This window comes from Strix uralensis, chromosome 1 (genome assembly GCF_047716275.1).
Source record: "Strix uralensis isolate ZFMK-TIS-50842 chromosome 1, bStrUra1, whole genome shotgun sequence".
Lineage (NCBI taxonomy): Eukaryota > Metazoa > Chordata > Aves > Strigiformes > Strigidae > Strix > Strix uralensis.
In genome coordinates, this window is record NC_133972.1 from 166000433 (window position 1) to 166013309 (window position 12877).

General features: G+C 35.8%; 1 protein-coding gene across 1 annotated transcript in view; it reads right to left on the minus strand.

The window, feature by feature from the left end:
* Positions 1–10819, minus strand: part of DNAAF11 (dynein axonemal assembly factor 11) — a 34925-nt gene extending 24106 nt beyond the window's left edge. Inside the window, exons 1-6 of the mRNA XM_074894567.1 lie at positions 10774–10819; positions 10387–10554; positions 6259–6336; positions 4106–4278; positions 2922–3121; positions 1569–1757 (exon numbers count right to left, since the gene is read on the minus strand). Coding sequence (XP_074750668.1) covers positions 1569–1757; positions 2922–3121; positions 4106–4278; positions 6259–6336; positions 10387–10554; positions 10774–10819 — 854 coding nt within the window. The remainder of the gene's footprint in view (positions 1–1568; positions 1758–2921; positions 3122–4105; positions 4279–6258; positions 6337–10386; positions 10555–10773) is intronic.
* Positions 10820–12877: the final 2058 nt, after the last annotated feature.

Here is a 12877-nt window from a genome sequence, read left to right on the forward strand (position 1 = left end):
CATGTGAACCATTTTAAGGCAAATTCAGTCATATAATAACGATTAGAGTTTAAGATAACTTGTTTAACTTTGTGTTTAGATGAGCTGAAAGGCCTTGGTCTGGGAATGAGCAGCTAAAGGAGATCTTGTGCATCTTTCACATGCAACTGATTTTATACTTGTCTGAATTTTCTTTGAATGAAACTGCAGTATTCACTTATTTGGCAATAGCCAAATCTGTTCAGTTTATCAACTATTCAACTGTACCACAGCTGGCAAATTTAACGTGTGCCAACATGTCATAGATAGGTTCAAATTTAGCACTGGTGTGATTGAGTTCATGTCAATTTTATACTAAAATAAACATCCTTTTATACTGAGTAACTTATATTAAAGTTACATTTCAGCTCCTGTCCACCAGCAAGGATGATTTGAAGTTGTCAGGGGCACCTTTCTGTTCTCACCTTTCTCATGCTACCTAAGAAAAATCTCACCATCAAAACAAAATGAACCATGAAAGTATTTTTAACACCTTTAAATGCCTTGGAAATCTAGAAAAATCTAGAAAGGAATTATTCTATCTTTATTATAACTCTATTTGGACTCTTCTTGAATATTTAGAAGAAAGCATTTGGAACATATTTGCTTTTGACTAGACCAAGGCCTCCCTAAACACAGCAAAATTCTAACTAGCTAGAATCTGGGTTTCACAGTAGTTCTTCTGGGAAAGTGCTAGACCTTAAATTAATAATAGCAACACATTATGCAGATTTCCAGATTTCTTGGAGAGTTCCCTAGGACTGACTTTTTCAATGCTTAAGCTTCATAAATCATTTAAAATTCATGCCCCTAAAAAGAACAGCTAGAAAAATCTCTAGTACAAATGCTCTTATATAAGAAAAAAAAAAAGAAGAAAAAGATATTACTTACAATGTTTGTGGAACTGATAAGTCATCAGCAATAAAATAACTTTTTTTACTAGCCTCTGCATTAATTTTCCATGTTCAGCAAAACCAGTGACAACTTTAGAAAGTTTTAAACCCCAGACATCTTCAGATTCACCATGCCAAATAGCATAGATAACATGAAGAATCTCATTACTCAGGATGGATATCTTCAATAAAGTATGTGAAAAAACTTCTAAGTCACGTAGAAAAGGTACCTGAAATGCCACTTGTGCAAAAATTTTGTACCATGGCCTGTAGGGCATTTATATAATGTAATCTGCACTCCGGATAAATGCTTTTGGCAAGAATATTAAACATTGAACTACATGAAACATATTTAGCTGACAGAAAAGTGAAACTTCTAAAGTCCATAAAATGGAGTTGAAAAGAGAAATTATATTTAAAACTGTGAGGAAAAACAAAATAAAGGGTATCATAAATAAATTTTAGAAAATGAAACAAAACAAAATGAACAATCTGAATATTTCATTTAGATTTTATAAGCATATTTGCACAGGCAACAGGGATTTAACCTGTCAATTCTCAATAATATTTAATGTGAGGCAGTCACCTACCTCTTCTCTGTACCTTTGAAAATTTCCCCTTCTTCAATTCATAGAATATATTAAAACAAAAATATACCTTATGTTGTCTTTAGCTCTCCGTTTTTCTTCAATATATCTGTGAGTTTCTAATCTAGATTCTGGAGTATATGGTGTAAGCTCCTCCCAAAATCTTCTGTCTTCTTCATCATCTTCAACTGTTCTCCACATTTCTTGTTCTCCATCTCCTTCTGCCTGATGGTTTTCTTTGTCCTGTAGGGAGTCTGGGCTATACAAGATCATGTGGAAAATTATCACAATTAAACCAAGGAAGAGTAACAGTACTTGCTAGTGAATTATTGCAATAATATATTTTTAACCCAATAGCTGTATAATTCCTATCAAAAACAATATCTTATATATTTGGATAATGTTCTCTGCTCTGCTTCTTTCATCAAACAACAAAATATTTTTCAACATAATATTTTTCATTGACTTAACTAAGACATGATTATGGTTATGCCTAACTGCATAACTATAGTTATGGCTAACCTTCTGAAATCCCAGATAAACCGTTCAACAGATTTAATTTCAGAAGCAGAATTTTCAGATATCCTCAAAACTTCCAGGTGAAAGAAAACCTTCAGTCCATGTAATGTTTAAATATTCCCAATATCAGGCAGAAGTAGATTAGAAATTTATAGGGTAGCAATATTTTACTTAGGCATCTCCTCAAAGTGCCATCATAGAACCTGAATCATTTTTCCCCCTAGCCCTAAGCCTCTGCAATCTTCAGAAATTCTCTATCAATACAGAGAGAAAACTAAATTTATGATACAGCTATGATCTATGAGGACAAAGTTCCATAGCCAGCTCCATGGAATTTAGTCTCTATTGCATTAAAAATAAGATGGATGGCAACTGCAGTGGAAGATGACCCCAAACAAAAGTCCTTCTGCTGTCTAGGTAACCTCAGTGATATTAGGTGGAAAAAGTATAGAAATCAGCATTCCATAGCCTTTTACATCTGAGAAGATCTGCAATATTCCAATTCAGTCCTTATACCTAATAACTCTAAAGCAAAAGAAATTACAGGTGAACAGCTGCTTTCTCTGGAACCCCTGCATTTCCTTAAATAACAATTTCCAGCTGTTCTCCTGAAAGAAGCTATCAATTACACTATTTTGGCACTCAGACAATTTAGCTTGGAGTTTTGGGACAAAAATTCTATTGTACTGTCTACAGGTCAGTAATTAATTATGTTTGTAATTAATTATATTTTTCATTAGAGCTAACATGCACAAGGAGAAATAATTCTGCTAGAATCAACAATAAAGACAAACAAAAAGATTTAAATGGAATTATGTAAACCATTTAATGAGGAAAAACAAAATTCTTAATGAAGAAAGAGAAGAATGAGTTTTACTCCCAGACTGTTGTTGCTTACTGTTACCTGTTAAATCCATGCTCAGATTCCATTTGGTTTTGTTTCTTTTCCTTTCTTTCTTGCATCCTTCTTTGAGCCTCTTCTTTTTCTCTGGCCCTTTTGAGAAGGTAGGCTTGTTCCTGTTCTCTTATTTTCTGTTTCACTTCTGGATAGTTTTGAAGTGCTTGAATCCTCTCTGAACGTTCTATTTCTTTACTATCCAAACACTTCCCAAAGGGAAAAAAAATCAATATACATATGTGAGAAATTTTAAATGTATTCAAATCAATAAATACATTAAACTGTAGGTTAATTTTGATAGATTACCTTCTGTATAAAATTAAAAATACACCATTCAAACCTCCACAGCTCTATGTAAGTTATACTGTATTAAAAGGAATTAACAATAAATTGATGTTCAGATCTGAAAATGGTTTTGTCTATCTGAGAGCTGCTTTTTGCATCTTCCAGGAATTTCAATTGGTCTTATTAGACTATGTAGTAGAGAATCCCTTCAGCCATTTCTGATATTTGTCTGACCTTGATTCAGCTCATGAAGCTATTACAAAATCATTTCTTTTGATGTGTTAGTTTATTGACATCTAAGTGAGTTGAATCTAATCTTAATAAGTTAAGCAAGCGCCTGTGCTTCTCCAAGGGAAATTGTGGGAGCATATTTCAGGACTGGGACTGCCTGTGTCAATGACAGAAAATCATTACATCATTTCAGTTGTTGCACAAAACCTCAATCTTAAAGTATCTATTTACAGTCAATGCAACACAGTGTATCTTTACATCAACTTCTATCTTTCTACACTGTTGATTTGGTACATATTGTTGGTTTGGCACTAACAACCTGGTAATCTTCTGCAATCATGAAAACAATTTAAAAATACATTGCTTATATAAAAACAAATAAGAAAAAAGCTAGAACTATACATTGTATTTATTTTTTCAAAACTTTAAGCACCTCCAATAAAAATGACAGAAAAGGTAACAAATGCATGTGGTTTATTCAAAACAGAACCAATTTATTATCACATTATTTACTGTATTCACTTATTCTTCAGAATAGAATTTCATTTCCTGTGGACAGTAAGAAAAATGCTACCAGTTTTCCTATCACAGGCATTTATTTTGTTTGGAACTATATATGTAATCAACAATGCTCATTATTGATTTGGATATAAACTTAATTTTTAAAATCTTACTTTTAATTGATGAAGAGTTGCCACTACAAATTGTCTATAACCTTCAAATTCAGTACAGGGGTTACCCACTAAAAACAGTTCCTTCAGGTGTATGTTATATTTTAGGGTTTCAATACTGGAGAGTTCACCAATGAAATTTGCTGTCAGGTCAAGTTTCTTCAGTTCTTCACAACCTGTTTGAAAAAAACCTTAATTCAGTTTGTCCATAACATAAATGTACACATGACATACAAACACACACACATAAAACTGTCTCTGTTTGTTGTCTGTATACTAATTTAATCCTATCAGAATACATCTTTTCCAAGCCACAAGTGAAAGAGTGACTCACAGTTCAAGTTTATGAGGTCACAATATTTATAGAAAAAAAATCTCAATAAATTATCAAAATTTATTATTGGTTTTGTCACTATCAAAACTTCATGGTCAGTGTTGGTATACTAGATGAGCTATTAAATGTTTCATTTTTGGATAAGATGGACTTCAGTTTTAACAGTCTGATTGCCTTGGTACCCCTCCTCAACTGAGTGTTCACCATACTGCCAAAAGAGTGTTTAATTGCTTTAGCAGAGCAGGATCAATTACAGGTTTCATTTCTGTGTGCTGTTAATCTCAGCTAACGTTATTCAAGTGTAAAGATAAGGTTTTCTTAAAATTCACTCCAAGTCAAGATGAGGTTTTCCACTTCACGGACTTGGCTATTATGAATACTTATCACTGGTTAAATTACAAATACCAATGAGAAAAAGTTTTTTGTTAACCAAAACAATTAATTATAAACAGAAAGTCTAAATTAGCTAACCAAATGCTCTGGGAAATTCAGATCCAAAATGTATCAGTCTCTCTTTTTATCACAATCTGTCCTTGAATAATAACCTTGACTCTAAGAGCAAAAAAGTTTAGCTAAGAGCAAGCTCAACTTCGATGCTCCTTATTGTCATCACTTCTTTTCCTCTGCAGGTCTATTTGGCAAGTATTTTATGCATAGTGGAGCTGAAAGAAAATAAACAACTCAAAATGATTTAGTAGGGGATTTAAATAACCCAAATTTTTGCAAGGCTCACTCCCAATGGTTCTGACTCATAAGTAAATGACAAATCACAGTAATAAATAATGCAGCCTGATAGAGGAACTGAAAATTTACTGGCATGAATACAGATGCAAGTTTCTCAACAAGTTGCCAAATATGTAATGTACTACCTATTTCTTCAACTTCTACAAATTTGTGTTTAGTCTATTTGCTTATTTTTTTATTGGATTTAAGCCATCCTCTTGAATCAGCTTGTAGACTTAAAGAAAAAAAAAAAACCAACCCAAACACCACCCAAAACAAATTAAACACAGCTTTTCTTTTAATTGTTCCTTTGTCAGGATGGACATTTTAAAGATTCATCAGCTGACTTAATCAGAATCAAGAAAGGGAAAGCGATCAAGTCAGAAATTATTCAAGTAATATGGCATGTGTTTATGGGTGTCTCTAAATTTTAGATTTTGATCTTGGAAAATGCTAGGTCTTTACACATGTAATTATGGTGACAGGATAAAGGATTAAACACAGATAAACCAGACAGGACTTCATGCAATGACAGAGAAAAGAATCATCTGAAAAACTCTTTAAAAGTACCCCAGACTGTCAATGCAACCTATGCATGGAGTAGAACTTTCTTGTATGTGACACCTGATTGCTGAATTGAAGATGACTGCTGAAACATTACAAAAGAGAGACTTTTTACAGCCTGCATAACATTAAAAAAAAAAACCAAAAAAACAAAAAAACCCCACATTGCTCCACCTAACCTGTATAACAAATTATCTTACCTATACAGTGGGGAAATACCAACTTCATGAAAGATTTGGATTCCCACTTTGTAAAGTATTAAAGAATAGCGCTACAGTATCTGGCAACACTGGTGAGAAAGTATGCAAAAAGTGAGTTAAAATACATTTAAGAAAGTTCAGTGACAAAATTTCAGCAGTGGGAAGCACTTGCTACAAAGAAGCATTTGTTCAAACGCTGCACCCAAAAAAAGTCTGAGTATTGACACAGAACCTTTCTTGGTGGACACACTTAATGTCTTCCATCCTCTTTCACACTAAGTCACAACTTAAGTGTTTCAACATGAAAAGGCAAAATGGTTTGTTTAAAATCTGACCTTCAAGATTTTCAATTCTTTCAATGTTGTTCAAAGCTACATTTAAATATTCCAGCTTCTTTAGTTTGCCCACATTTTCTGTAACAAAACATAGATCTGTTATTTCAGTTTTCTTCGCTGGAAAGGGCATTATCATTTTACTTGTTCACTTTACTTCAATGAAATAGTAAAGCAGAAAAATAGGAAGGACAAATCAGAATATGTATCAGATTACAGGGCATTAATATTTTAATATTAATAAAAAGACAAACCCAAAAATATTCTCTAAAAACACAAATGAAAATAAAAGACATAAGGAAGGCTATAAACACATTTTTTTATCACAAATCCATTAAACATGCATATAATGCAAGAGAACTAGCCAAAAGTGCATGGTGAAACATTCCATTTCATGAAACTCAGAAAGTGACACTGTCCTGCATGACGTCCTTGTCTCTAAATTGAAGAGACAAGGATTTGATGGATGGACCCTTGTTGCATAAGCAACTGGCCAAATAGTCTCAGTCAAAAAGAGTTGTGGTCAGCACCTCGATGTCCATGTGGAGAGCAGTGACGAGTGGTGTTCCTCAGGGGTCAGTGTTGGGACCAGCACTGTTTATCATCTTTGTTGGTGACATGGACAGTGGGATTGAGTGCACCCTCAGCAAGTTTGCCAATGACACCAAGCTGTGTGGTGCGATCACACGCTGGAGGGAAGGGATGTGCCATCCAGAGGGACCTGGACAGGCTGGAGAGATGGGCCCGTGCAAACCTCATGAAGTTCAACAAGGCCAAAAGCAAGGTCCTGCACATGGGTCGAGGCAATCCCAAGCACAAATACAGGGTGGGCAAAGAGTGGATTGAGAGCAGCCCTGCAGAGAAGGACTTGGGGGTATTAGTGGATGGAAAACTGACTATGAGCCAGCAATGTGAACTTGCAGCCCAGAAAGCCAACTGTATCCTGGGCTGCATTAAGAGAAGTGTGGCCAGCAGGTCAAGGGAGGGGATTCTCCCCCTCTACTCCACTCTCGTGAGACCCCCCCTGCAGTGCTGTGTCCAGCTCTGGGGCCCCCAACATAAGACATGGACCTGCTCAAGCGGGTCCAGAGGAGGCTGTGAAGATGATCAGAGGACTGGAGCACCTCCCTTATGAGGACAGGCTGAGGGAGTTGGGGATGTTCAGCCTGGAGAAGAGAAGGCTCCAGGGAGACCTTATAGCAGCCTTACAGTACTTAAAGGGGGCTACAGGAAAGCTGGGGAGAGACTCTGCATCAGAGAGTGTAGGGACAGGATGACAGATAATGGCTCTAAACTGAAAAAGGGCAGATTTGGATTAGATATAGGGAAGAAATGCTTGTCTGTAAGGGTGGTGAGGCACTGGAAGAGGTTGCCCAGAGAGGTTGTGGCTGCCCCCTCCCTGGCAGTGTTCAAGGCCAGGTTGGACGGGGCTTTGAGCAACCTGGTCTAGTGGAAGGTGTCTCTGCCCATGGCAGGGGGGGTTGGAACTAGATGATGATTAAGGTCCCTTCTAACCAAACCATTTTATGATTCTGTGATTATATGAAAGGATCAGGCCATACTTAGTCAAGCTTTATAAAATTAGTTTTACACTCACTTATATAGAAAACATTGGCTTCTTCAGTATACATTTAATTTTTAAAGATCTTTTATCTACAGGGTTAATAAAAAAACCCCTCCTGTCCTCCCTTTTTAAAAATTTTGCAAATAAGGATTTATATGGCTTCAGTATGAACAAAACAAAGCCACACACACAAAACCACACACACCTAGTCTGGAATCTAACCTACAGTATTTTCACCATGAACTATTGAAATTAGCAGGTTCACAATGCGTGGGGTTCTGTCAGAATGGCTAGCATTTCCTCCTTGAAATATAGAAAGGGGGTAAAGAGGGAACAGGGTAGCAATGATCTTCACCAGACCCAAAAATGTCTGAAAGATGCAAACACCACTTGAGATACATGACACACAGGTCAGAGACATAAATCTGAGACAAGATACATAGTATAGCTTGTGTCACAGTTCATCAGTTTCTCCCTAATCACCAGATGTTTTGAAGATCTGACTGGAAATTCTATCCAATGGAGTCACAAAGTTTACCTCAAACTCTAATTCACAAGCCACACTGATTAACTGCTGCACAAACTGTCCCTGCTGAGACAAAGAAGTTCAAGCAGAGGGAGCTTCATCTGCCCGACATTGATCATGTTCATAGCTGAGTTAGTTGCCTAGGCTCTTCTATAATCAATAAAGAGAAATAGGCTCTTCAAGGTGCAATTTGTCTCATCTTAAACTGGCTGTCTAGAACTGGTGGACCAAATCATGCTCAAAAATATGCCTTTTCTTCATCACTGGTTAAAAAGGGAGGCTACAGTAACTGCCTCAGATGTAGATGTGTAAAAGTTTGGTGACATGAACCTACCACTTACTTTACTAAGACCTCGGAGAGATATTTTCTTCATAATTCACAAACAGATGATGAAATTAATTTCCCAGCAAGGACTTACACAGCTTAGGTTGGCTGTTCGTTTTTCTTACAATATTTCTGTAACAGCAGTAACACATAAAGATGTGAGAGAGACAAGTGTTGAAGCCAATAGTATCTTGTGGGGTTTCTTCCTTTTATAGAAAAGAAAAGAACCAGGACTCATCCATACAGTGGATGCCTTACAACTTACTGTCTGATTAGTAGGCAAGTCTGACCCTGAGGGCTGCCATAAATGTTTTCTTTAAGAAAAGACACATCCCTAAGGAGTCAATAAAAACCGTTAAGCTATGATATTTTGAAATGTGCTTGGAACTGCTGTGTGCTCCGCCTGGACATGTTGGTATCCACTAGGAAGAATTAATTCTCAAATTCAGTACTTTGTAACACAACCCCTACTGGCAACCCTTTTGATCACTACTTATATAGTGACTTTTTTTTTTTTTTTCATTCGTTACTAAGGCATTACCTTGGAAAGCTGTTATATTATTCAAGAATATATCAAGTAGGAAGTTGCATACTTTTCCAACTCCTACAGTTAAGTTAACATAAAAATTGAATGTCTCAGAAAGATTGCTGAAAAAATCTTGTGTCCAAAAACCAATAACCTAAATGGTAATATGTTACACTATACTAACCTAAAGGAGGTACGAATGAGACAAAAGAATGAGATGAAGTCTTGTGCCTTATTAAGGACACACTAACAGAGAGAAAACCAATTTATTTAAGTCCCATTTTTGATGGGGCAGAGCAGCATAGAGCAGTTTCAAAAATCTTATTCTCTCTGTGAGATTCCTACACTCTAAGAAACGCAGATGTTATCAGTACAGATAGTTTCCTGATGAGCCCCTCCAGAGGATTTAAAGCTTTTGCCTACAAGTCCTGAGCACAGACTGTCACCCTAAAACTTTAGACTTTTTTTCTTCCTCTTAAGGCACTTAAAAGAAATATGCTAATATAATCCCTGAAGCACTTCTGACTTTCCATTCTTCATCTACACACCATCTGTAAAGTCTAAGCTTTTCCAGCCCAAAGCCTGATGTCTATCTTTCTGTAGGGGGCCTAGCAAACATGTGAACCTATACCACAAAACACAGACCATACGAAATTGTATCTTCTCCTGTGGTGCAGGAAGACCATTCAGACATCACTGTAAGAAGTTGTCTTTATGCAGAAAAGCAAGCATTTTTATCTGAATGAAAAATATTTCAATGTAAACAAAAAAATACCATTTGTATAAAAACTGAATTTAAAAATAAGCCTGAAGAGAACTAGTCCTATGATATCACAGTCCATGGTATATGCTAAACTGTCTCTCTGTTTGCCAGAAAGACAGGATATTTAAGTTATATCTTGATTTTTGAGATTTTAATCAATAAAAGGTGTTCCACACTCATATTTTAGTGACTTGTATCTCAGTACTATCTTTTTCATTTAAAATTTATATTGAAAATTTATGAGCTTCTTAGAAATTTACTAAAGAGACAGGGAAAGGAACTCTTGCAGGAGGAGATCCACAAAGAACTTTTCTGTAATTACTCGCTCTACATTCCCTTAAAGTATAACACAACAGATACTTTTTTCTGATTTCAAAATTATGCATGTAGATCCATTTAAAAAGATACATGTCCAGAAAACACTTACCAAGTTTTGGAATTAGATTATTCTGAAGATAGAGAATTTTTAAATCTCGACACCATTTGTCAAGATACTCTAGTTTTTCTATTTCTTGCTGATGTAAAGAGATTTCTTCCAGTGAAAAAATTTCACAGTTGTTATGTTCTGCACGTCTTCTAACAAGATCTTCAGTGACTGAAAGAAACATTACATGCCGTATTTCCCTTTAGTCATTTTCTGCCATCTGACTTATGAGCAACTTATAAAAGCATTAGAATCTTTTGTTTCACCATACCAAATAGATATCTGGTAGGATATCTACAAAAATAAAATCTGCTAGAAAAGACATCAAGCACAAAGTAAATTCAGCCCACTCTGCCACAGTAAACATAATTTGTGAAACACACACGTCACCTGTAACATTTAGAAAAAAACATATGAAACCTGCAGAGTCTTCCATAAGAGTGTGATACAACCTTTGCAGAAATTAATCCAGCATCCACTATTTTCAGCATAGCTCAGGTTGAAGATTGATTCATGTAGACAAGCAATGGAGTTTGTTTTTTTTATTTCCTGATGCCAGCTGTTCAGATCACAGATAGCGGGGGCGAGGAAGTAAACTACCTAGAGTGGGTCATCATATTCTTCTGCCAGCACAGTGTAAACAGAAATAAGGGGATAAATTTTGGAAGTGGGCAGATATCTTTTACTTTTTTCATTCTTGAGGCAAAGCCATAGCTAATTCATGCTTATAAATGTTCATGTTAGAATGAAATTTAATCCTGAGTATTTCTTAGGCACTACCAGCTCATTAGCAGCCACCAAAGGAGTTTCAGTGGCCGAAAAAAACAGAGATCCGGGTTCAGAGTTATCACGTAGCAATATTTAATGCCAGGCAATCATTCAAACAGTGAAAAGGCTCTGCATAATGAAGGTAAAGAAATTCTATGAGAACTAGGGCTCACTCTTGAGCTAGATGTTATTACTTTGTTTCCAGCCCACTGCACCAAAAAAGCACTAGCATTTTCCTCTCCTTCACAAGCAGTGAACTACAGTGAAGTGCTGATTAAATAAATAGGGTTTTATCAAATGAGCATAGGTATTTTCATGATTGTTAATGATGAAAAAAGACTAGCAAGCCTTTCAAAAAAGACTGAAGAAAAATAAGTAAAAATAAAAAAGTGAAAACATATTATTCCTACCATGGATTAATTAAAAGCATTCTTTCATCGCTTCTCTGTCTCGGGGAGGTTTTGTGCAACCATCCAGTTTTATTAGTGGTCCTGGAATGGCTGCACACATTCACACGGACTGGTCTGCTACAAGCTGCATAAACTACGTACTCATACAGCCCAAACTCGCATATGTCAGTGCAGCTCCTCTATCTACAGCCTTTGGGAAACGGGTGAAACTGCTTTTCAGACTTTATATTATTTACAGATGACCAGGGTTTACTCTCCTTTCTGTTCAACAGAGTTTCATCTGACATGATTTACAGAATTATATAATGGTGATACTGATATTGATGTAAGAAGGGATCCTGTCTGCACATAAAACATATCGGGAAAGGTGTCTTTTCCTTTTTTAATCATGTTGGGAAAGTTTGCTGTGTCTAAACAACCATCTTCCCTTCAACAGCCCATCAATTAAACATGATTAAATTAATAGAGAAGAGAAAAAAATGGCAATAATCATGACTAAATATTTTAGTCTTCACAGAAAATATGAAAAGCACTGGCATTTCTAATAAATTACTTGGCAAATCTGCTGGAAATTTTTTTTTTTTTTTTTTTTAAAAAAAAAGGCCTGCTTACTAATGTGTTTGGTGGCAAATCTTTCAATGCTGGTAATTCCAGTGCAAACAGGTATTTTTGAGCAAGAAAAAAATATTCCATGATCTGCATACATACACATTGGAGAAAGCATTATGCTCTATACCTTTTAAACAAAATGAAGTCATACAAACTACTCCTGACAGAGTTTTATTCTAGCCAGATTTCCCTTTGCTGATGAAAAGAAAATTGAAGTGATTATTGCAGTGATTATGCAAAAATGACCACTTTCAGTACCAGATGGTTTGCAAAGCAGAGAAAATCATTCACAATAGAAGTTACAGTGGCGCTTTAAAAACCTATTTTGGGGACCTGCTGTAGGGAACTGAGTGAATATTTGACATTTTGTATGCTATCTATCTAGTTCATTTAAGAGGAATGAGGAAAACAAACTTGCAAGAGAAAACAACAATTTTAAATAAAAGCTCTCCCAAGACACTGACAAAACATATTGTAATGTTACTTCTCACTGAGAATTTAATTAACCACAATATCTGATGTGCACAGTAACGGGAAAATGGACCAGTGACCTGAGAGATCATAGCGACTCACATGTTCCCATGAACACTGGAGGAAAGAAGGGATGGCATCAATCAACTGGAGATAACAGATCTTGAAGATCTAACAGCCAGGCTTCCAACAATTACACGTTTTACTCAGAAAAGGCTCAGATACGAAAGAAAGCA